Source organism: Falco punctatus (genome assembly GCF_963210335.1).
Source record: "Falco punctatus genome assembly, chromosome: 10".
In the NCBI taxonomy this organism is placed as follows: Eukaryota; Metazoa; Chordata; class Aves; order Falconiformes; family Falconidae; genus Falco; species Falco punctatus.
The window spans coordinates 19487893-19513051 of record NC_137590.1 but is presented as its reverse complement, the minus strand read 5'-3'; the positions used below and the strand labels follow the sequence as shown (position 1 = coordinate 19513051).

General features: G+C 53.2%; 1 protein-coding gene across 4 annotated transcripts in view; it reads left to right on the top strand.

The window, feature by feature from the left end:
* KDM2A (lysine demethylase 2A) overlaps window positions 1-25159 on the top strand; it is a 50606-nt gene that overhangs the window by 16783 nt on the left and 8664 nt on the right. For 3 of the 4 annotated variants that reach the window (XM_080403730.1, XM_080403729.1, XM_080403731.1), the window contains 10 exons: window positions 5647-5785; window positions 7014-7092; window positions 8496-8542; window positions 8906-9084; window positions 10738-10844; window positions 11430-11523; window positions 13856-14009; window positions 15799-15914; window positions 17169-17295; window positions 18802-19223. In XM_080403730.1, coding sequence (XP_080259856.1) covers window positions 5647-5785; window positions 7014-7092; window positions 8496-8542; window positions 8906-9084; window positions 10738-10844; window positions 11430-11523; window positions 13856-14009; window positions 15799-15914; window positions 17169-17295; window positions 18802-19223 — 1464 coding nt within the window. Of the gene's footprint in view, window positions 1-5646; window positions 5786-7013; window positions 7093-8495; window positions 8543-8905; window positions 9085-10737; window positions 10845-11429; window positions 11524-13855; window positions 14010-15798; window positions 15915-17168; window positions 17296-18801; window positions 19224-19249; window positions 24701-25159 lie in introns of those variants that run through there. The other variant, XM_080403732.1, reaches the window with a different exon arrangement.

Sequence of the window (25159 nt, the reverse complement as noted above, 5' to 3'; positions counted from 1 at the left end):
TGGAGGGGGTTTTGTGGCCATGCTTTGCTGATGATACCAAGAGTTTGGAATTTGCTCAGCTGGAGGAGGAGATGGTCCTCTTTCTGTGTTCCACATCCCTGTTTCCCCATTGCAAAGGGATTTGAGTTTAAGGTGTTTCTGCCCGTTGCCTGGTGTTTGCACCTCTGTAACGTGAACGAGATGAGGAAAAGGAGTCGGAACGGTTCTCTGATCCCGCAGTGCAGATCCATGGATGGATCTAACTGGAATAAAGTGAAGTTTGTATTGCTGCTATTTCATGGAATGTGAGCCCACAGCAGGTTGGGCTGGCAGAGTGACATCCTCTGAAATGTGTTGTGTTTCTTTGGTCATAAAGCCTCCCAGTTTATTAGTGAGTGACCAGATCATTTGCTGTGCATTCACGTCAGATGGGAGCAGGATCTGTCCTCAAGCTGTAATTTATGCTGAGGATTAGCCAACACAAAGCGATCTTGTGGCCTAAATGGCAAACTGGAATGACTGACTGGGCGCTAGAGCTGGCACCGCAGCGATGGGGCACGGGGAGGGAGTGGGTGGATGGGGATGGGAGCAGGAGCTCCTCTGCATAGCATCTCCAGCAGTTTACCCCTAGCTCAGCCTGGACTGTTCGGTCCTGGTGGGACCATGTACCCCCAGCATGAGTGCAGCATCCACCTACGGCACCAGTGGGATCTGGATCAGGCCTGGCCACGTAATCACGTTTCTCTTAAATTAGCTGGCCTACACAATCCAGAGCCTGGCCTGGCTTGGTGCCACTTCCAGAAGGACGGACAATGCCTGATGTGGCATGCAGTCTAGCAGGGCAGTAACTGTGTCCACTTCAGAAGGAAATGTTAGATAGAGCTGTCAGCCTGAGCTTTTGCTGGGTTAGTACTTGGCTGCGTGGCTGTGTTGGTCTAGGGGAGGCTCCCAAGGGTGCTTATTCAGCTCTGCTGTAGTTATCCTTAAAACATGTAAAACTTCTGCATGTCACCTGTCTTTCCTGTGCTGTTAGTAGCTGTAGTAGAGTGCTTAGGAGCAAGCCAGCTAACGCTGTCTGACGTTCCACCGGGATAAAAAAAATCTGAGCATGTCAACCAGACAGCAGGATCCTGGTGAGGTGACAGCAGAAGAGGGGTTTTCCCAGTATGCTGGTTATCTGCCTGCACAGGGCATTTGCGCTGTACCTTGCTGCTAGTTTTTTCAGGCTGCTGGTGTCCTTGGACAAGTGCTGTCAGCTGGCCTGCGCTGCTCTTTACTGTGAGGGATGTCAGCTTGAAACAGGGCTGTGGCTGGAGCTGCGTGCCAGCCCCAGTCTTCTGAGGTGGGAGGTTCATGGTCAAGGGGACACACACCGGAGTTTCAACCCCATGCAGTAACCCCTGTTGTGTAGCTTAACTAGGAGGCTTGAAATACTGTTCAGGCTTCCAGCCTGGGAGCCAAATACAAGTTAATAAGAGACTAGTTTGGATATAGTCTCTTCTTGCCAGTATTTAGCGTGCCAGATCTTATCTCATCAGGTTTTGTATCCAGCGAAGGCAAGAGAGACACTTTTTCCCAAAATCTGCCAACTAAAAGTGAGTGTCTGGAGTAAGGGAACAGGTCAAAACGCAGACCACAGCCTGGTGCTGCAGCGTGCCACCCCCCACCTGATGCCAAAGCGGGCGAGAGCCATGGACTGCAGGGCCCAGCACCCTCTGCTTCATTATGTACGTCCTCTAATAGGTGCCAAAGAACTACCTGCTGGGGCCAGCAGTCCTAGGAGGCCTGCCTGGGAACGGGGGTAAGAGAAAAGCTAGTTGTGCTGGAAGATTATTAGCCTGCTTGCCTAGACTAGGTGTGCCTTGAGCTTCCCTGGTGTGATTTAGTAAGGAATAAGGTAACTGCAAAAATAGTCTTCAGTCTCCTGTAGCTGCTGTCCTTCCAACAGTAGCCAAAGGCGTCTCAGCGGGAACTACAACGGGCAGCTGATGTCAGACAGCATCACAGAGCGGATTTGAGACGTTTCAGCTGGACAAGGTACAGCTAAGGGTCCAAGCAAGCACAAGGAAGCACCATGACCACCACTTCTTTTTCTGGAAGTGGAGAAATATAAAGGGGAAGCTACAAATCCAGTTTCCTTGGCATGTTTGCCCATATGATCTAAGCCTCTCTCCATACTGTTCAGGGCAGAAGTGATTTGAAATGATTCTGGGGTAGGAATTGTAGTTGTCCAGCACATGGAGCTGTTCGGGCTCCTCCTTTGCCTCCAGTGAAGGTGAGGAAGGGTCTGTGAGTGTAAGTGGAGCTGGAATCAGCTGGGCTAGTGTCTTCTGTTGGACTGACTTGCTGGCCAGCTAGGAAAGCCCTGGGTTTGCATCCTGCCTGGCAGACCTCTAACTGTGTTTTGTTGGGGCTCTCCTTCCCAGCCTGGGCAAGCGCAGCAGCGAGCAGTGCCCCCTGAAGCCAGGGCTGAGCTGGTCCGCTTGGCTCTGGGGAGGAGAGCGGGTGCTCTGGGACCCAGAAGTGAGTGCCTTGCTGCTGCTTGTGCATGAGTTCAGCAAGGTTCTCCCACAGGTTAACAGGAGCTGAGAGGTGTGGGAGCTGGTTGTGCAGTGTCCTGTCCCACAGAGGGCTCTGCCCATGTCCGGGGCACCCAAACAAGGTCCTCTGCAAACAGCAGTGTACCTGCTCCATCCTTTCTCACCATGGGTGTCTGGCAGTGCAGCCCTGCCAGGGCCATCCCTTCCCAGCAGCTGTTTTGGACTGTTTCAGACCACCAGTATGGAGGTGAGACATGAGGTTTTGCCTGGGGAGAGGCTGCGTTCTTCCTAGGAGCTGGAAGCCGGGCCTGGGCCTTGGTCAGCTCTTGGTTTTCAGAAGAAGCACCAGAGTGACGCTCCCCGAAGCCTGCTGGGCCAGCCTGCTGGAATGTGTGCCTGTCAGGTGTGTGTGCTGCCTTTGAAATGAGCCTTTCCTCAAACATGGGGGGGGTTCAGCAAAAGCTGAGCGTGAGGCTGTCTCATGTGTCCCTAAAGCCCTTACAGAGCAGGCTCCCTCTGCGCTGTGTCCTCATTTTAAAAATGAGCATCAGACAGCATTAACTGATGCGGTGATTTTTAAGGGAAAGCGCTCTGTATGGTGGGTTCACCCCAATAGAGCACAGCCGGGAACCCTTCTCCTAGTAGTGCCTCTCCACTTCTAACTTAAAGCTCTGGTGCATCTCCTTGAAAGATCTTTATCTCAGTTTAAAGAAGGTTAGGGAGCTGCAGCCTCTGGATTTGTGTTGGGACCAGTAGGATGTGTGGCCATAGCGCCTGGCAGCTGTTCCCAGCCAGCACGGTGCTGTGCAGTCCAGCCCCAGCAGTATGACGTTCCAGGTGTTCCCCAGGAATATGCTGCTTGGCTTCTGATGGTGGCATCTCAATTTGTCTTTTTTTAATGCATGGTTGTGTGTTTTTCAAAGTGTGAAAGAAAACAAAACAAAAAAAACCTGCAAAAAACAAAACAAAACAAACCTGTAAGTAAAGTGAGTTTTACCTTTATGTATTTAAAAACAGTGGAAGAAAGTATTCCTGCTTGCTGTCCACGTGTATGGGCGGCTTAATGCAAGACTGCAAACTCGCAGCCCTTTTTTGGGGTTTTTTTTTTTTTCTTTTTCTCCAGAACACTTCAATGTTGAGGCCGTTCGGACAGGCCCTTGGAGAACTTTGGGTTTTGGGATACTGAAGGCTCTTTCTTGTTGTTCCTGCTTCGCAGATGAGGCGTTTGGTGCCCCTGTTGCGTCCAAGTTTGTGGGAGGGGGGTTGGAAAGCTGAGCAAAGTTAGTGAGGTGTTAACAGTAGGGAGAGGTAAGCTTCTCTGCCTTGACAGCAAGGAAACTATTTGGGAATTGACCAGCCTTCTTGAAATTGTGAGGCTGAAGTTACAGGTTTTCCTTTTCAAAAGGAGCCATCCCCATGTGCTCCGGCACTGGTCGAACTGATCAGTTTAAAAAGTATCTTTCAAGCCGTGTGTCTGTATGAGGGAGTCATCAAAGCACTGTAGTGATCAGACTGATGGGTGGCTCATACCAGGATGTAACTTACTGGAAAACATCCCAGATGTGTTTGATTCAGCTATTGTAGGGTCTGATGGGCTGGGGGAGCAGGCAAGGCAGGGGTTAATGGGAAGGTGAGTGAGGCCAGGTAGGGCTAGGGTTGGCTGCACTGGGCAACATGAAGCCCTCACCCGCCCCAGGGCTTTCACCATCACCAGAAGGTGGCCTTGTACCTCCTGAGACTTGATGTGGTCCAGCAAGCCCAGCCTTACCCTGGCGGGCTGGGCGAGGAGGGCAGAAGTGAGCAGAGGGTGGCACTGGGTGAAGTCCACGTCGTGCTGAGCTCTGGGGAGAACAGCAGCTTGTTGCCACAGGGAGGGGAGTCGGACGTGTACGAACTCACCTGGGAAAGGACACTTTTGTCTTTGCCAGGAGACCTTAAAAGAAGGCAGAAATGAGCTATGGAACACGCTGCACTGTGGCAGTGAGAGGTGTGCCGTGGGAGGAGGTTGTGCGGGGACTGCGATGCACAGACGTGCACACCCGTCACCTCGCTGGTGGTGAACTTCAGCATCATGTGCTGGGGCTGGGACCAGTGTTGTTGCTGGGGCTGGGACCCTGGTACCAGTGCTGTGATGCCTCCCTGCTGCAGGCAGGTGCTGGCTTCCCAACCCAGATGTGACACTAGGTGCTGTGTCACCTCCCACCCTGTCTGTCCCCTCCCTGGCTGTCTGCTGGCACGACAGTTGGTGTGAATTGGGAGCATCCCTAATTGGGGGAAGTCAGCTTGGCTAATTCAGAGCAGGTTGACTTATCTGAGGGGATTTAGGGAGCATTCCCACGAATGGCTCTGCCAGAGCATGATTGCTTTCTGGAGGGGTGGCTAACAGCTGGGGACAGTAATTTCTTCCAGACCTGGCAATGCTAGAAGAGGATGTCTGTCAGGAATCCCAGTACAGATGTACTTACGAGATCATCTAAGAAAAGGGTTACTTCCCCACATGCAAACAAGGGAATAAATCAACTTTTGTGTACAGGCATGGCCAAATATGCAAACTTGAGACTTGTCTTCAGCATAAACCTCTTCTTTTTTATCACTTGGCCTTCTGGCAGGGATTTAAATTTCCAAGTGCCTTTACCTCTAGCACAGCAAAGTACTGATGCATCTGTGAAAACGGGGAACTGATTCTTTGTTTCTTTGCCCCAGTTACACTGAACTGTCTCCCCTCCTCCAGTGTTTCTGTGTTAGCACTCATTAGCAGTGAATTATCTGTCTCCCATACAGCCCAACTTGCACAAATCTGTTTGTTATAGGAGGAGAAAGTGTGATGTTTCAGTGGTGTATTTTGGATCCAGGACAGGCATTGCCTAAGCAGATCTTCTCTGCCGTGTCCCTTTTGAAAACTGATACCAGCGATGCTTTTTGGGCAAAAACCTAGTGGGTAATATAACTTGGTAACTCTCCTCCCTGGGAGGAGAAGCGTGTAGGCTTCCCAGGGACAACCTGTTGCAGGCAGCGGCTCCCCGAGGCCCTGGCAGAGCTGTGCCAGGGCAGGATGAGGCTCTGGGAAGCGAGCTGGTTGTTCCTCCTGGTCCATAAATCTTACCTGCCTGGTCTGTTCTCTCCTCAGCGTGGCACGATGAGGCGGCGTTACGAGGACGATGGCATCTCTGATGATGAAATTGAAGGGAAGAGGACATTTGACCTCGAGGAAAAACTGTCCACCAACAAGTTTAACTCCACCTTCGTGGTCTTCATGGAAGGCAAAGGTTTGTCCTGGGACTGCTGTGCGGCAGTGCATGCTACTGCTGTCAGTAACCAGACAGCTGCTGTGGCTGGCCGCTTCTGCAGTGAGGCATGGTGTGTTAGATGACCTTTCCCCGAGCCTTTCATAGAAAGCTAACGCCGATCGCAGTTGGAAGTGCTCTTGTCATCTGACTACACCCAAAGCCTCCCTGGCTGCCAACTTGCAGGGCGGTTACAAGGCAGTTGTGGTGTTAATTAAATCCTTTCCCGCTGTCCTGCATTTTGCTGCCTTTTACTTTCCATCCTTCTCTAAAGTTGAGAAAACTGTCTGCTGTTCACACTAATTCTGTGCTTTCCTCTGCTGTGAACCGCTTTACTTGCATAATCCAAGTGATGCAGAGCAGGCGGGGTCATTTCTGCCTGCTCCCCTGCAAGTCCTGCAGCGGTCCTTGGGCAGTCTGAAGGCAACGTGAGGCATATTGGTGCAGGAAGTGGTCAAGCCTGCTAAGCCCTTGGGCCAGGGGAACTGGTAGCAGAGAGTGTGTGTGGGAACTGGTATGAAAGCCGCTCGATCTGCAGAGCGATGAGCCAGTGCAGCAGCGAAGGCTTGCTGGGACATGTGGCAGCCAGGAACGAGAGGGTTCGCCTGGGTCAGCACCTGTAGTTGCAGCCACATGTCTACTAGATGCTTAATTCAAAGACTGTGTGGGATCGCTCCCCTCTCTTTCACCACGCGTATGGCTCGGTGGGATGTCTTTTCATTGCAATGCCAGTGCAAGCCTCGTGAGGATTTACTGTGAGGGAGGAGCATTTCTTCAAGGCATCTTTTGCTTGGCTGTGAGCTGCTTAGGGAAGTGAGGACCAAAACCAGTGCTGTTTCCCTGGCTGGTGCAGCCTGTTGGAACAAACTCCCCTGCCTCTTGGGGGGGGGGGGCCTCTGAGGCTTGTCAGCAGCACGCACCATGCTGGTCACAGAACTGTTGCAAAGGAGTTTCAGGACCTCTGAAGAAGTGTAGAAATAGCAAGGAACAGGGCTTTCTTTCGCTGGCTAGCCTTGCTGCAGAGATAGGAGGATGTTCGCAGGTCTCGGCTGCACAGGGCCCTGAACAACCTAATCTGAGCCTGAAGTCAGTTTGCTGGGAGCAGCGTTGGACTAGAGATCTCCAGAGATACTTTCTAACCTTGCTTTGTCTGTGGTCCTCTGAAGGAGTCTCCCCTAATATCTTCCTTCTTCTTGTCTCCCTGCACCAGACTTCACAGTTGAATACATCCAGCGGGGCGGCCTGAGAGACCCTCTCATCTTCAGGAGCTCTGACGGCCTGGGGATAAAGTAAGTGTTGGGGGCACGGAGTGGTGAATGGCTCTGGCCCGACTTTTTGCCTTTCTCCACGCAGTGTGGGATCTGATCCTGGTAGCTGGATCTGTGCTCTGCCGAGTTGGTGTGACTGCATTCTATCCCCGCTGTTCTTTCCATGCAGTGAGAAGTATCTCCTGCCTCAGTTACCCTGTTCTTCCAAATCTGTTTGGACGTAAAATGAGAGGACTGAACTGGCTGTGGGTGATCACAATTCAACCAGATGTCTGGAAAGTCTCATTGCTGCTCTGATGCAACATCTGGCTGGGTTTCTTTCCTCGTAATATAGGCATCTCTTGCCAGAGTGTCAAACAATTTGTAGTATTTCTGGCATTTTCCAGAATTCCAACCTGATTTACCCAACTTGGTTACTTCTAAACCACCATCTGTCTCTCTTGCTACAGTTAGTCAACTAAGGTTTACAGCTTTGAGTGAAATCCTCTATTGATGCAAGACTTAGTGCCATTTTATGATGTTCATATAAATACGCTATGGGATGGTAGATGTAGTTCGGAGGCAGGTAATACTACATGAAAACATTATAGCTGTCTTTTACAAAATAAAAAAACCCACCTGATCTTATCCAGTGTTTCTGCTGGGTCACTGTTTTTTAGGTTTGATTAACACAAAGGTTAGTGGAAGAAACTAGCCCTAGAAAACTTTTTCAGTGCCAGTGTTGGCAACACTGCTCCTGAGTTCTTCAGCTGGCTGTGAATGGATGGGCAACATATCATCCAGTGCATGATCTACCGTACTGTGGTGAATTGATAGGAAATTGTGCCAGGCTCAGTTGTTACTGCTGGGTGACTTGGGAGGGCAGAGATTTGATACTGAGGATTACAGTGTGGGTGAAACTGGGTTTCTCCTGAGCTTTTGGTTGTTTCTCTGGGTCAAGAGCTGCTTGAATGGCTGCCCGCTCATTCTGCCTGTGACAGCAGTGTTTGGACAGATAAATATGCCAGTACAAACAGAGTAGTTATGCTGTGTCAGTGAAATACACTGCTTGTACTGGTCTGGCTATGCCCTTTATATTGGGATAACTTACATGAGCAGTCTTTAAGATGAGAGCTAGGCTTGCTTAGCTCAAGGCCTGCTTGCTGATTTGCCAGAAAACACTGTACAATGGCTCATGCTCTAGAGATGGTATATCCTAGTCCCAAGCCTGCTTCCCTAGCCAGAAGTTGGGCCCAGTGTCTCAGCCCAGCACTCAGCCCAAGCATGTGGCCCCAGAGATCTAGTTGCATAGTCTTCACCCAACCCGAGAGGCAAAAAGAAGCACAGTAGTATCTTCAGGGTGCCAGTAACTGGGGTTACAGGTGGGGAAGGGTCTGCAACCAGAAGCACTTCGTGATTTTTTTAGCAAGGTGTTTGTCCTGCAGGATGCCGGATCCAGACTTCAGCGTGAACGATGTGCGGCTGTGTGTTGGTAAGTGCCCAGGGACCGCGGTGCATCTCTGCTGTAGCCTGGGCAGACTGGGAGGAATGGTGAGAGTCATCGGGTTTACCAAAGGGAGAGATCTGGTTCTGTGGCTCCCCCAGTGTGCAGCTGGTTGAACCTGAGCTGTCCTTACCCAGTGGATCACAGCTCTTAACCTGCTTGAGTCTAGTTTGACCTGAAGCAGCTTCTGCTTCGATGTGGGTGTGGAAGATGAAGTTATGGGAGAAGCCAAGATGTCACACTTGTGTGGGTGGGTCCTTCAAGGAAAGATCTCATGTCTCCTGGAGTGTGTCTTCTGGGTGGTCCATTGTGCACAGGGGTGGTTCCGGTGACATCTGTCTGTTCTGGCAGGGAGCCGGCGGATGGTGGATGTCATGGATGTGAACACACAGAGGGATATTGAGATGTCCATGGCACAATGGGCACGCTACTATGAAACACCGGAGGCTGAGCGGGAGAAGCTTTACAACGTCATCAGCCTGGAGTTCAGCCACACCAAACTGGAGAACCTGGTGCAGAGGCCTGCTACGGTGAGCAAGGCTCTTCCTTCCACAGGGATGTCCTTTCCCTTGTACTTGTGGTCCTCCTAGACAAGGTGCAGCGTGGCACTTGACTGTGGGAGGAGAGGGGCTGCTCATAACATGCATGGGAGCTGATCCTGTGTCTGGCTGAGATGTCATCTGCTGTAGCTGATCTCAGGTCCAGGCTGGGGCTGCCTGACCCGTGAATCCCTTGGCTATAGTGACCATGGTCAAGTCCCTGGGGTGTCATTCTGCAGAGATCTGGCTTGTTCACTAGCTGTCAGCAATTAGAGAAATAGAAGTGATTGGCTGAGGAGTATTTAGTGAAGTAACCTGCTCCTGCTAGCTGGTGGTGAAGAACAGGCACAGAGTTTAAGCAAGCACGTGAGTTTGAATAGAAGTCAGGTTAGTGCTCAGCCGCAGTGAGTGTTGGGGACAGGATGGGGACACTGGCTTCCAGCCCCTCCCAGTTACCTGGTTCCACTGCCTGCGCCGACCTTTTGGCTGTCATTCGGTCTTGGACCTGCCTTCCCTCCCTGCTGTGCTCTGTGCTGCAATGGCACTTGGTGCAGGGCCCTCTCCTGCATCCTGCAGCACCGATCAGCTCTGCTGTGGCCAAAGAGAGGGGCAGGGCAGGAGCAGCTTGCCATAACACATGGCCAGGTGTAAAACTCCAGCAGGGCCTAAATCAGATAGCAGAGCTCGGCACCGCTTGCTGCCTTGTGAGAGAGTAGCTAAAGTCGGGATGCTGGCTGAGCTTTGTGGTTTCCTTGGTGTTTGGAAACTGTGGTCCCATTAGGAGAGCAACCCTGCGTTCGGCTGAGACACAGCTCCAGAGGGTTGTGCAGCGTGGCTGGGAGGGTGTCTGGTGTGAAGTGCTGAAATCTCTGAGGGCAGAGAAGGCCAAGACTGGAGGGATGCTGGAAAGGGGACAGGAGGCTGTTTGGCCAGGGGAAACGTTGCCCTTACTGAACTGTGGAAGGTGGGCTGGGTGGGCTGGGCATCCTGAACTCCCTCTGCAGTCGGTGGAGGGGAAGGGGCAGCCCTGTAGGGCCATTCACTTCTCTGTGTTTACTGCAGAGGGAGCCTGGACATCTCTGCCTGCTCTGGCTGTCCTGAAACTTGGCCAGTTGAATCCCACCCTAGCAGATGCTGCCCAGTATGGGGTTTTTTTGTAAGCCCAGTACATAGCAGTTCCTGCTTAGCCCCTAAACAGATGACCAGCATCCCGGTACTGTGCTTGGGATCTTGCTGTAGTGAATTCAGAGGCTCCCTGTACAGCGTCTGGTGTCAGAACAGCTGGTCCCAAGTGCTTTACATGTGAGGTTGCACCAGTAGCATTGGGAAGGTTGTTGGGTGTGTGAGGGCCAAAAAGGGGGTATCCCAGCCATTCAGCTAGCACCAGGGCTTTGCTTCCCTTCTGTGGTCCCACTATTTGTTGTGGGTGTGCTCTGAGCTGGGCGGGCTGGCAGTCTCTGTGCAGCACTGCAGTGGCTTTCGTCGCCCCAGTGCCACCCTGTGTCCCTCAGGTGCCCAGCCGGTGGTGAGCTGTAGGCTTACCAGGCAGGCAGTGGGTGTTTGAGCTTCCAGTACAGCCTGGGGGTAGCAAAAGGGGTTACTGTGCCCCTTCCTCTGCTCATGTCTCCCACCTTTCTGCTCTAGGTGGATTTGATTGACTGGGTTGATAACATGTGGCCCAGACATCTGAAGGAGAGTCAGACAGAGTCTACGAACGCTATCCTGGAGATGCAGTATCCAAAGGTGCAGAAGTAAGTGACTTCCTGAGCTGTTCCAGTGGTGGCAGGCAGCAAAGCATCTCTTGCAAGAAAACTGCCTCGGGGGGAAGCAGTTTTTACCAAGGGGAAGCAGGAGGAGCAGTTTCCCTGGTTATTTCAGTGGGTGACACTGGTAAGGGCGCTGCAGCTGGCTATCTAAGCCCCTGCCGAGCACTGCATGGAAGGGTAGTCACATGGCTTCTAGGAGCTTGCTGCACTCTGTGCTCACCACCTCGAGACATCTGGAGTCAGCTGAGCTGCCAGGCATTGCCCATCCTGCCCTGCAGGCCAGACCGCTGATGTGGGGGTTGCTAGAGCTGCCGGGTGTGTGAGGATGAAAGCTCTCCTCTTCCCTGGACTAGACCTTTTTGTGGGGATGTGATATAAATGCAAAGTGAGCTCTCCTGCAAACCACCACCTCCCTGCAGCTAAAGCACTTAGCACTGCAGTAGTTTTCTGGTACTGCTCTGAGCCCTTGGCCTGGGTTTGGGCAGCCCATTCCCTTTGGATATATTGTGTCTGCTCTAAAACGTGGATCACTGCTCACTTTGATCTTATTGTCACCTTGTTTTCTGCCAGATACTGTCTGATGAGCGTCAAGGGCTGCTACACAGATTTCCACGTGGACTTCGGTGGCACTTCTGTGTGGTACCACATCCACCGAGGGGGAAAGGTAGGAGGGCAGTCCCTGTTGGGAGAGTCACAGGTGCTTTAGGAGAGTGGCTTTTAGTTTATTTGCTTGTCGATCCTTAAAGATGCTGGCCTAAGACAGCAAATTGAAGTCTTACCAGCCTAAACTTGTGTATCTGTGGTTCTTTGAAGTAGTTCAGGCCCTCGGAGGTCCACCAGACACAAGCTCAAAACCTATGCTGTAGATGTGATGCTGAGACAACCTTATAAAAGGCTATAAATGATACAGAGTAGAAGAGCCCAGTTCATCTAGTGCCTTGGGCTTTTGAGAGATCATTTGGCTACATGGCTGATCACCTCTTGGTGTGGTGCAAGTAGCATGCTGGGAGCAGCAGCAAATGGAAGGAAGGTAATTAAAGATTAATAGGAGCCTCTCCCAAAGCTAAGCTGTCCAAGGGTTTTAAATAGCCAACAGATGTGTTGAGGGGTCACCTTAAAAAGTCAAGTCACTTCAAAAGCAGAAGCATTTGAACTGAAGGTTAATGACAGGTCTTTACTGCAAAACCCTTGAATGATTTCTGGTGAGAAGTAGCTCTGAAACAGCATCAGATTTGAGCGGCGTGTCTGGAGTCACTGCCTGTAGCTGAGCTCAGCCCAAGATACCAAAACTGAACCCCATGCTCCATCAAGTTGGAGTTTGGTTGCAAACTTCATCCGAGTGCAGCGCTGCTTCTCCGATGGGTGGCTTCCAGTTACAGCTGTGCAGGGATTTCCCTGTGCCGAGCATCCGTCACCCCAGCCGTGTGTTGCACTGGGGTCCGGCTTGGAAGAAATCTGTCTGGAAGGGTATCTGGGAAGGTGCCAGTCTTGCCCTTAGGGAGGGTGAATTGCAGCCGGTGGAGATGTTTGTACAGGTGGGGATGTTTGCTTTGTTCTCTAAACTTTCAGAAAACAGGTTTGTAATAATTTGGGTGCTGTGTCGCTAGAAGAGCTAGCTAGTACTTGAACAATTAAGTCAGGCACTCTAGGTAGCACTTCTGCTGCTCTGGAGAGCACAGTCACGTTCAGAGCATGACAGAATGAAGCCCTTGCTGGGAAGACCTCCCATCTGATGGCTGTTGGGTGGATGTGCCTGTTGTCACAGGACTCTGTCTATGCTTTACCTTTACCGCTATAACAGCATGGAAGAGCTTGTGTGCAACCTTTTGCTAGCTGCAGTTGTCAGCTCTACTGTAGTCAAGGAGACTTTGCACTGCTATTCAGGGAGGGTGGCAATGCAGAAAGACTTATCATAGTACATCTGAATTGAAGCAGTCAGAGCACCGAAATCTGGCAGTAGCTCAGCTTAGTAGTGTTAGGAAAAGGTAATGTGGAGGAAAGTATCCTGTAGTGCAGAATTTACCAAAGGCAGGTCCCACCTCTTGCCTAGTGAAATGCACCTAGCTCCTAACTTCACCCTTGTGAGCAATTAGTGACGTCGCTGCTGCTGATAAAAACCATCAGCCATCTAGGCTGAATTCAGCAAAGAGCCAGGGAGTAAAAAGGGCTGCGTGTGGTGGCTGGACACCTCCTGAGGGACCCTTGGACAGCCTCAGGGAGCCCTTTCACTTGGGACTGCTGCAAGGGATCTGCCAGCTGAAGACAGCTGGATGGGCTCCCTTCACAGTCAGCAAAGGCAGATCTCTGGGGAAAAAACTCTTGTCACTTCTTCAGGACAAGTCCTGGGCAATAATTCCATCCCGTCTTCCTCTGCTGATGTAGACTAGGTTCAGGGAACGCAGCAAACTCTGCCCCACCTGAAGAATCTGGGCTTTTTACCCACCTTTCCTTGCAAAGGAGATGTAACTGCCAGACTTGCACAGCTATTTCAATGGTTTGTGGCCCCAGTGCCTTCCCCCAAAGGGTGAGCTCACAGTGTCTGAGCAACCTAGCTGAGGATGGATATCTACGTGCCACCTGTATTGCATGGAGCCACAGAGATGCAAATCTCTTGTTCAGTTGTAGCTCTTACTGATGTGGCAGAATTACGCAGGTAAATACCTCCTTTGTCTCTGATACTCTGGTGTCTTTGGGGAGCTCTGTATCTCCTGGTGGTGGTGTAAGTAACACCTTACAAAGCATCCCAAGCTCAGTCTGCCTGTGGCGCTCAGTGCATCAGGTCAGGAAGGACCTTGCTCAGCGGCTTGCCCTCTCAAGTGGAACTCAAATGGGTCACTTCACTGGGAATTTCTGCAGACTTGCATCCTCTCTGGGTGGGGAGAGGAAGAGATTTAGATGTCTGGAAAGGAAGCAGGGCAGGTTTTGAAGAAGTAGGGGATAGTCAGTAGCTGCTAATTGTGGGATGGCTTATGTACATGTGTTGTCTTTATTTGCAGATCTTCTGGCTGATTCCTCCTACACCCCAGAACTTGGAGCTCTATGAAAACTGGCTTCTCTCAGGGAAGCAGGGAGACATTTTTCTTGGGGACAGAGTATCAGAGTGCCAGCGCATCGAGCTCAAGCAGGGCTACACATTTGTCATCCCCTCAGGTACCGCAGGGTGGGCAGGTGCATCCAGGCCTTTGCCAGGGTGGCAAGAGACTGAAACTCCTGGGACACAAGCAAAGCCGGAACAGGCAGGAGTTAGCTTCCTCCCTCACGAGTAACTGGGAGAGGGAGATGTGCTGTGGCTCAGTCTTGCTTGCCAGCTCCCAAAACACGCCTGTCATGGCACTGTGGATTCAGCCCAAGTGACAGGAAAGCTGTGGCTGGCTCACATCGCATTCGATCAGTTATTAAAGGCGGCTTTCCCATGTCGTGTTGACATGCAGAGCAGTGCACGTTGAGGTCGGAGGCTGGCCTAAGGTAGCACAGCTCCTCAGCTTCCCAGGTCTCCTGTGAAATCTCTGCGGAGGTTTCACGTTCAAATGGGGAAGCAAGGAAGGGAGCCAGTGTGTGAGCTTAAGGAACAAGGTGACTGCTTTGGAGATGACAAAGATGTTCAAACAGTCTGTGTGTACTGGAGATAGGAGAACTGGAAAGCATATAGCTAGAAGGAGATGTTGGAAAACAACGCAATCCAGTGGGGAGCTGGGAAGCGGTAATAACATAGAGAGACTTGCATGTAACTGCTTTGCAGAGGGCTTGGGCAAGAAGATTTTGAGGTTGGGAGTGGGAGCGCTCTCAAGTGTTAAGGTAAATCTTTAGCCTGACTTGGTTTAGCAAGCAGAATAATGGGAGGGCATCAGCAATGTGCTGCATGCACAGTTAGTACAGTGCTGTGCTAGAAAACAGCAAAGGCAGAAGAGATGCAGCATATGAAAAAGCAGTTCAAGTGGGTTGTTTGCAAGGACTAACTCACAGCTTTTTAGGGATGGAGACCTGGGATGTCTGTAAAATGTGCTTGCACTAGGGGACACTCCCTTGTAAGGGGGAAGATTATTGCATCACTTTGGAGGCTTCTAATAAAATTGTTGCATAAAAATTGTGTCCATAAGACTGAGACATCAAAGGCTGCTGTAACCTGCCGTTCCATCTCCCAGAAGCAGTGCAGGAGTAAGCTGTGTTATAGCTCAGGCAGGATCAGAAAACATCAGGGGTTGCACAGGTTACTCATTTGAGTCCTGTTATCCCAACTGACACTTCTGAATTGAGTGGCCTTGCCTGAAGGAACCCCCTGCTGGAATTCCCAAAATGTTGGGCGTGGCTGGGTTGCTTAGCCTTGGAGGTAACAGAGCTGGAATTTGAGTTACTTTGAGGGTGGTTTAATTGTTGAACAGACTTTGGAAGTCTGTTTTCCTTGTTGCTGGTGTTCTTAGGCCTAACACAATTAGGAAGCAACTTTCCAGAGACGCCAAGATGACAAAAAGCTATGGGCATGAGGTGGATACTGGCACACGTGCCACCATGGGAGGATGCAAGGCCAGATCCACAGGTGTATTTAAGTGTCAAGTGAGCTGGATATTGAGTAATTCAGTAGTGACACTTCAGGAGAGGTGAACATTGTTGCTGTTACGTAGCGTTGTCTGCCTTCTTCAAAGAGCTGGGATCTCTGTGGTCCTGTCATAGCCCCCAGCGGCTACTGGGGCTGGCCAGTGTGACAAGAGGTCAGTAGCTAGTCTGTGTGTTTGCAGCTAACCTGATGCAGGTTAAGGGTGCAGCTGTCAGGTTGGGCTTAGCTGAGCAGCGTGAAGGTTGTGGGGTTTTGACAGGCCTGCTCTGAAGAGCACAGTTTGTAAGAAATTGCAAAGGAATTTAAATAGTAGGGACTGTCAGTTGTGAGACTTTGACCTCACCTAGTTGCTCAGAAGGATTCTTCAAGCTCTGCTTTCTCTCCAAGGTTGGATCCATGCTGTGTACACTCCCATGGACACGCTGGTTTTTGGAGGCAACTTCTTACACAGCTTCAACATCCCTATGCAGCTCCGGATCTACAGCATTGAAGACCGCACACGGGTAAGGACCTGCGGGAGAGCTGGGAGGACGTGGCCTCCCGGCATGGTGTGGAGGGCACAGCTAAGAGCAGAGGTGTGCAGGCAGGCAAGCTGGGTCTCGCCCTGTGACAGATGGCTCAAACTCCAGCTGTCTGTAAGCAAGATGTCCTGGCCTGCTAAATGGAGAGGCAGCAATGTGGGCAGAGGGACAGCCTGCAGTGTGCACTGAGGCTTATGTTCCTCCGTACCGCCTCTGGTCTGACACCAAGCTCCAAGGGGGCTGGAAGCCTTGCTGTGAGTGTGATGGGTGCCTCCCCTTGCTGCCTGATGAGGAAGGCAGCAACATGCCCATGGGAGCGCATCCATGCCTCTTCCCATACCTGGCTGCCTTCTGCTGCTGCTGGATGTTGGTCTGAGACCTTGATGTGGTCTAAGATGACAAAAACTACAGGCTTCCTGAGGTCTCAGGCAGAGAATGCTCTTGGCCAGTGGGTGTTTTCGCTTGCTTCTTGTGGAGGTGTGGGTCCTGCAGTGCTCAGCTGCTGCAGACAAGCTTCAGGACATGCCTGGGCTGTGTTGGACGGATTGTTGGCCTCTCCAGAGCAGTTCAGGGTGCTGCAGCAGGCAGGACCTGTGGGTTAGCACTCATCTGTCACCGTCATCCAGAGCAGCTGAGACGTACGATGATGATGGAGTGTGTGCCTGCTTCATCCTGGGCAGTGTAGCCTCGGGAAGGTGTGAGGCAGGCAGTGGGGTCAGGGGCATCTTCTGCCTGCATGTGAAATGCTGATGGTGATGTGAGAGAGTCCTGACAGTGCTCTGCTAAATAGCTGTGCTGATAACACCTCTCTTAAGAGACCAGCTCTTTCCCTCCACCCATACAAATGCTGTCAGATCCTGTGCTGGGGCTTGGGAAGAGGGCTTGAACCACTGTGTTCAGCTGAAACCTTCTGTGGCATCTGCTACTTTTTCTTGTACTAACGAGAAGGAGGTCTGTGGGGAAAGAGCCGCAACCCTAACAAAGAAAAATGAAACGTTAATGGCTTGCAAGTGAGCAGTGCCTGGTTTTTGCTCTGCCTGGTGATAATATCCTTCTGCGAGGAGAATTACATCAGGCTGCCAGAAGCATGAATGATGCTGTTAAACATGTACATGCGTTTCCTGTCTCTCAGGAGGGGATCGGTCTGGTTTGAGGCAGCAGTTGTAAGAGCTATCTCTGTGCAGCCTGGTGATGGAGGAGGCCTCAGCAGACCCCCTTCCCTTGCCTCTTTTGCAGGTCCCAAATAAGTTTCGTTATCCCTTTTATTACGAGATGTGTTGGTATGTGCTGGAGCGCTATGTCTACTGCATCACCAGCCGCTCACATCTGACCAAGGACTTCCAGAAGGAATCGCTCAGCATGGGTAAGCCCCCTGCGTTGGCTGTCCAGCCCTTTTTCCTTCCTTTCCAGCTTTTTTCCTTCGTCACCCATATCAAAGTGGGGGTTTCGCACCCTCCTGCTGGGGTGCTGTCTGGTTCGTCAGCATGGTGGGCAGAGGAGGGCTGCGTGGGAAGAATTTGGGACCATCGCTTCCTCAGTTTCACAGGGTGGTTTCTTTGGGTATTTCCTCCCTTCTTGCTGTTTGCTGTACTGAGCAGTTGGAGGGTGTTGTAGACGGGCCGAAGGAGGTGCAATTTTATTTCTTTGAGCAATAAATCAAAACTAGCCAGACTTTTGCTTCCTCCTTTACCCCTGTGACAGGCCAGGTTCCTTGCAGCTGCAAAACCAGCATACAAGTTCCCAGCCTTGCTGGTGCATGCAGAGCCTTTATCAAAGTGGAGGGAAGCTGCAGTAACCACCGCGGTGGGCTTCAGGGCAGTAATCCTTTCTTGCCGATCGGAGTCTTCCTGAGCACAGAGTTTAAAGTGCTGTCAAAGTTGCATGCAGGGGAGCGCGGGGAGTCTCTTGCAAAAGGAATGTTTGGCTGCCCTACAGCCAAGGCAGGTGGGGACTGAGCAGTGGTTCATGAAATGATTTCTTACAGACACACTTTTTCAGACTGGAAGAGAGCTAGGTAGCTTCCCCCAAAGGCCCTTGAAGCAAATCTGTCCTCACTCCCCTAAGAGGCCGTAAATACTGACTCCTGGGCACCTCTCCTCAGAGCCACAACCTCTGTGGGCTTTTGGATTTCCTGGCAGAAGGCGACTGCTCCCAGCTCTTGTCCTTCTCCTGTGGTTCTCTGGAGATCTCCCTCAGCACTCAGTTTGAGAAGGGCTGTCTCTCCCCTCCTCCTGCCTGGAGGCCTCCAGTGTCTCTTCTCTGCCACTGAGCAGTGGTCACTGAGAAGTGGGAACTGTGCAGAGCTGGAAGGGAGCAGGAGAGCCCCCTTCCCTTTTACTGTCAGAAAGGGTGCTTTATCGTGCGCAGTTGGGCTCAGAGACTTCACGGTCATCTAGTGAGTCCACCTGCTCTGTCTCCCATCATGAAGGCAGGGTCAGGGTCCCAGTTCATCCACAGGACTAGATGACTGGAGACCCCAAGCCCTCCAAAGCAAAGTCAGGCTGGACGGGGCTGTGAGCAACCTGATATAGTGGAAGGTGTCCCTGCCTGTGGCAGGGGGTTGGACTAGATGATCTTTAAAGATCCCTTCCAACCCAAACCAGCCTAGGAGTCTATGAAATTCGGTGTATGGCTTAGCTGTCTCCTTCTCTAGGATGTTGTCCCACGTCTTGTGCCTCACCTTCCCACAAAAGGTTTTACTCTTTTCCAGCTGCTACGTGCCCCATCCCTTCCTCTGGCCTGGTCTCTGTACCTACCTATTGCTGCAGCATCCCTGGTGCCTGGGGGGGTTCCTCTAGGCACCGAATGCCTCCTGACAGTGACTGTCTGGCCACTGTGCTCTTCTCTCACTCTTTCTCCCTCTTGGCAGATATGGAGTTGAGCTCCTCGGACTCGGTAAACATGGAAGAGGAGGAGGAGGAGGAGGAAGAGGAGGATGCAGCAGGGAAGGAACCCAGGCGACCAGTCACAAGGCGGTCCATTCTCACCAGCCCCATAGCCAATGGTGCCAATGTGGACTATGATGAACTGGGCAAGAGCTGCCAAAGCAGCCTGCCAGGTCTGAAGAAGACCCCATCTATAGACTCTTCTGACTCCAGCCGAGGCTCCCAGAACGGCCAGGCCTGGGACCCCAACAGTGGCAGCCCGCGCAAGAGCAGGAAGGTGCACCTGACACAGTTTGAGCTGGAGGGGCTGCGCTGCCTCGTGGATAAACTGGAGTCACTCCCTCTGCACAAGAAGTGCGTTCCCACTGGCATTGAGGATGAGGACGCTCTCATCGCTGACGTCAAGGTACGTAGGTGTGAGGGAGCTGCAAGTGCTGTCGTTCCTCAGGTCTGCCAGGGCACATCTGCTTTCTTGCAGCATTGGAGGTGGAACGGCATTTCCCCACAGGGAAGCTGTGCTTCACCCTGGCCTTGCACCCACCCTGGGGCTTGGGGGTGATGTGTCTGGAGACTTGGGGTCCTCTTCCTCCGTGCGAGGCTGTGACACCAGCTGATGCTGAGGGACAGCCCTGGCTTGGATTTTGGGTTGGGGCGGGCAGAAACAGTAACCGCTCGCAGCCAGTGTGGCTTGGGACCCTCTGGGCCCCGTGTCCCTTACGGGTGTCACTGCACGAGTGCTTGTTTGCCATGTAGTTCATTTCTACTTCTGGCTGTGGACTCCTTGGACTACCCAACACTGTGACAGTTAGAGCCCTTTCCTTGCCCCAGGTGGATTTGGCCATGTTTCTTTGAGTTGTTTGCACTGGATGTGATCTTACATCATACAAATCTGGTTTTGGGGTGGGGGTGTGTGGGGTTGGGTTTTTTGTTTGTTTTTTTTTTCCCTGCCCTCCTTTACACCCTGAGCTGTATCTGCCAGACCTGTTGAGCTGACGCCATGAGCTTTGGTGTTTTGGCCCTTTCAGCAGTGAAGTGAGAATGTCAACCTCACTATTCCCTAGAAGTTCATTTTAGTCCCTAAAACCACAGTTACCTTCTGCTCCCGTCCTTGCTGGTGGTGATCTGTTCAGCTGCTTGTCTGCACCAAAGCTGACATCCAGACACAGCCATGGGTATATCCTGGTCTTTGCCATCGTGTTTCTTTTCCAAGTGCTGTCTCCTGATTGTTGGGGGTTTTTTGGTGGATCATGTTGCAAACACGGCACTCTGCTGCGTTTGGAGCAGAGGGTGCAGCTCTGGGGTCCCAGGGTGGGCTGTCGTTCACAGGCCAAGCTCTGGTGGAGCTTGGCTGAAGGAGTGGGAGCAGGTGCTGTTAAGAGGCTGAGCTTCTAGTTTCCTGTGGCTTTCTCAAGTGCGTGGTGTGCCATGACCTTCAAGTGTTCAAGGCATGTGTTTCTGAGCCATGGCAGTGGGGTGGCCTCAGCCCCACCATGGACCTTATGATGCTCTGCAGAAACTCAAGCTTTGAGCTGTGAGCGTGCTGTTTTGCCCTGAGACTGAGAAAGGGAGGCTGGTGTTGGGTGGTTTGAAGGCAGAGCATTCAAGGTTGTGGGTGTTCAGTTGAGTTTTGAGACTTGTTCAAAGGTCTTTCTGGAGCTAAGGAATGTGTGCCTATGGTTTTGGTGTGACCCACCAGCCCCTGTGTCCAGTTGGACCTCGCAGATGAGCTGCAGGTGAAGGTCCCTGCAGTCGAGTCAGAGCAAACAGCTTCCCTGAAGGCCTTGCTCCTTAAAGCTGGCTCTCCTCGGAGGCTCAGAAGTGTCCTGAGCTGCAGGACTCAGTCCTTCAGGAGCAGCAGCCTCCCAAGTAGAGCCTGTGCTACAGGGCATCCTCGAGGCGTGAAGATCCTTAGTCATCAGACTGCAGTGGCTGAAGAGAACAGGATGAGTTTGTCAAACTACAGCAAACGTCTACTTTCAAAGCTTACATTTTCCTCAGAGGTGAGGAGACTGGCAAATGTAGGTTGGCTTATAAAACCTGAAAAGGGGCAAGACACTGCTAGCTAAACCTTTTAACTGGTCTCTGGTCACTGAAAAGCCCGATGAGCAAAAGTCTGACCTTTCAGTATCAACAGCTTGTATGGGGAACAGCTTGCCTTTTTTTTTTTTTTTTTTTTTTTTTTAAGGCAGGACAAATTGTTACCAAGCTAAAGGCGTGAAGTGGCCACCCATGCATCTGTAACTCATGATGTGGGATACAGATCCTGTTTCAGTCATGTTTCCTTTGTAAGCCTTGGTGTAACTCCCTCCTCTAATAGCTTTTGTGTTCTTGCACAACTGTAGCTGAGTCTCCCAGAAGACAGTCCTACCAGGGCTGTGCATAAGTGGAGCCCTTCCCTTTTCTGGTCATCTTCTGGTGTTCGTGCCTTCCCTCAGAGCTCTCGGGAGGTGTGATCCATGGGGGATCCCTTGTGCTGCACCCCAAACTGGATCCCTTCTGTTCATCTGCTATTTCTCCTTATGCGCTAGTGGAGAACTAAAGCCTAAGCCATTTGCAGTGGCTGAAGCTAAATGGAAAGCATACGCCCTCCACAGCATCCCATAGCCTGACTCTGGGGCAGTGACCTGCAGCAGGTACTACCCTGAGGTGAGGTCATTAAGGACCTGGAATCTGGCCAGCAGACTGTTGGGAGAGACCCGCTCTAGGGAAGCACAGAGAATCGAGGTGTGTTCAGCACTCGCCGCCTTTGCTGCCATCACCACACCTAGTGTGCCCAGCTGGGCGGGCGCTGCGTCTTCGTAGAAGGCTGTTGTGGCGGTGGCCTGCGTGTTGCATGTTTATTTGGTCTGCCTGCTACCCGGGATCAGAACATGGCATTTTCTCGTCGTAAAGCCCAGGCGTGCAGGTAGTGACCTGGCATCTGAATCTGTGTCAAACCAAATGTCCTACCTACTGCTCCTTCTGCCACCCTCTGCTAACCAGTGTCCCCAGGCACGTGGGAGCAGGCACAGGCCAGGAAAATGCTGCCTTTTCCCACAGCTGCTTGTTGGTGATTGTGACTTCAGGGTGTCTGTATGTTGGGTCATGTCACATATGCTTCTATATCCTGTCACAAGTTGGGTCTGGAGCCCTCCCATGGTGGGACAGGACACTTTGGATGTGACAAAGGTGTGCTTCCAGCTGCAGGGCAGGAGGGACTGTCTGTCCACTGAGCTTCTAAACACGTCCTAGACAAGGCTGCATCAGACATTTGGAATAGAAAGAGCATGTTGCCACCTCCGCTTCTCTTTAAACCTTTCTAGCTTTGCCTATCTCCCTTGGCAAGCTCCTGGTGACACCACATCGCTGCCTTCTGAACCGGTGACTGAGAGCTGCTCTCCAGTGGCTTAAATGGGAGGACCCACAGAAATCTGAAAGGCTTCTAGCACTGCCTCAGGAGAAGATCTGCCTTAGCAAAATGAGGTTGTGACACGTTGCCTTGTGGCGCTGATGGCTTGTCGAAATACCTCCATGAATTTGGTGGATGCCTCTGCATGGTCTGGACTGGGGTCATTGGAAAGGTCACTGGCAAAGAGGGAACTTCTGAGAGCTGCCATTTTCTTCTGACTGTTTCTGTCCATCACTTCTGACCCACCTCTTGGTGTGCTGGCTTCCAGCATTTTGACTTCAGAGGGGCAGGATGACTCATGAGGCTCTGTTGAACCTGCTGTGGGCTCAGTTCCCCACAAGTCGGCTGACATTGGAACCATTTGCTTGCTGCAGTGCCACCAAGCCCTATGGTCTCAGCAACTGGCACAAACTGGTTCTATTCAGGCTCTGCATGAAGGTGTTGGAGCACCAAGCATTGTAGAAACAAGAAGAGCCTCTCCCAGAAGTGCTAATCCCATCTCCAGGACCTCATCTCAAAGCTTCTGATCTGGCATTGCCCACGTGCCTGGCTCTGTTGCGCTGCCTTCTCCCCAGGCCTGGAGACATCATCTCACTCCTCTGCAAATGCCTGTTATTCTCCTCGTCTGCCTGATCTGCCCCTCCTGCAGGTCACATCTGCCTGAAATGTTCCCTGTGCCTCGTGCTCGCCTTTCTCTGCCCCAGTAAATGTGCCATCTGGAATCTGCTTTCCCAAGGTGGTTTGTTTCCCCAGCTGCTCGCATCTGAGAAGCAGCAAACATACAGCTTGCTGAAGTCCAGGGGATTTGGTAAAAGCACTGATGAGCATCCTCGGGAGGAGCGAGTGGTCTCAGGGCGCTCCCTGAGTGTGCGCGGTCCCCCATTTGCTGCAGGGCAGTGGAACGCAGCGAGGACTTGGTGAGGAATGGAGGCTACTTCCACCAGGGATGGATGAGGACGTTCAGGGTGGCCCGTCAGCTATGCCAGGAAGCTGTCCCCCTTTGGTGGGATGACAGCCCTGGTGCCGCGCTCCTGCCTGTGGGTCGGATGAGACTAAAGCGCAGCGTGAAGCACCGAGCTGAGTGCCAGGCTCCCTCCCAGTGCCTGCGCCAGCAGCGCAGCACTGATGAGATGCCCGACACTGCCACGGTCACTGTCCAAATGGGAACACTGCAGCCTGGAGCATGCAGGGCCAAAGGGTCCTCTGCCACCCTGCCTGACCAGGTGTCACCTCAGGGTGCCATCTGATGTGCTTGACCTTGGCAATGTGACAGAGGAGCTGCTCTGCACGTCCTCTGTGCTGGGCCAAACCAAGCTGCAGGGCTGGGTGTCCCCAGCAAGATCCACCGGGAGCCCAAGGGTGCCGAGGGTGTCACCGGTGGCTCAGGTGGTGACAGTCTGGACCCAGGCATGTGGTCAGTGTGCCACTGGCATCCTGCACGTGGCAAAGACGCGGTGGCTGCCTGTAGATGCTTTAGGTGCACGGGGAGTGAAAGCAGTCACTGATATCCAGTGCCACTTTGGGGAGCTTGAGTTAGTTCAGGAGTTTCCTCCATTTTAATTGCGGTGGTCTGTCAGTGGGGGTAGGGGGGTCTCAGGGATCTGGGGCTGCTTGGGGGGAACCTTGCTTTGCCCATGGGTATAGGTTTGTCCCCCTTTTGTGGTCAGGTCAGCGGTGGCTTTGGCACTCCGGCTGCTCCCAAACTTGGCTGGCAGGATGTTTGTCAGGGAAGGTTTGTCCATCCAGGGGGGGAAAACGCTGGTGCAGCCCCTGCCGCCCCCACCTTCCGAGGGGCTCCTTCCCCTTGCCTGCATTTAAAAGCCCTTCCTCCCCGGTGGCACCAGCGGCGGCTCCGAGATCCAGGTGGGTTCGGCTTCCAGCGGGAATCCCCCCCCCCAAGCGCCTGGGAGCAGACAAAAGCCAGGCGGCGGGGAGGCTGGCTGCGAGCGGGGCGCCCCTGCGCCCCCCGGCCCCCGGGGAGCCTGGCCCCGGCAGCTCCGGTTGCGGCGGCGGCGGCGGGGGGGCGGTGGGCAGCGCCGCCCGGACCCCTGCGCCAATGCGCCGGGCGCTCGCCCGGGCCCCTCCCGGCTCTGCAGCAGAACGGCTCTGCCCTCTGCTCGTTCGCTCGCTTTTTCTCTTCTGCCATCTTCCCGCTGCAAAGCATTGCTGGGAACCGCATGTGGGTGACGCAGCAGCATTGTTTCAGGCTCAGGAAGCTGCTGCCGCTGCTGCCCAAGGGCTCGGCAGGAGCGCGCCGCTGCCAGTGCGGCTGCTGGAGCCGGGGAGGAGCGGGGGGTGCCCGGGGCGGGGAGCGCGGCTGCTCCCCCAGCCATGGCCCCCAACACCGGGGGTCCGTCTCGGGGCCGCTCGGACTGAGCCAGCCCCTGGAGGGCTCCGAGGGGAGGGGGCCCCCCCAGCCCTCGCCGTGCGGGCACCGGAACAAAGAGGGCTCGGCAAACTTCACCCCGGAGTCGCGGCGGCTCTGGAGGCGCAAGGTCAGGCAGCTGGCGGTGCTCGGGGGAGGGCGCGCGGGGATGCTCCCGCCCCAGCCGGGGTGGGGGGGTCCGCGGGGGGGACCCCGCTTCCCTGGAGGGGACCCTGGCCGGTGCTGGGGCTCGGTCTGCCGGCCCTCGGGGCGCGCTGCCGGTGCCGGGTCCCGCTGGCCGCGGGAAGCGTGCGGCGTGTCGGCCCCCGCAGCCGGGGCGGGGAGGGGCAGGGGGGGAGAGGGGGCTGGCGCCCACCTCGGCTTCAAGCCAGATGCAGCCACAGGACCCGGTCCCCGTCCCCGTCCCTTTTTTCACCAGCCCCTTGGGGGGCCCCCGGCTGGAAACGTGCCTGAGCCACCGTCAGCCCCCCGCGGTGTGCCGGGCAGGGGGAGGTTGCGGTTGGCTGCCCAGGCGTATAGATAGATGTACTTATAGCTATATCTGTGTGTTTGTGAGCCCCCAGCCCCT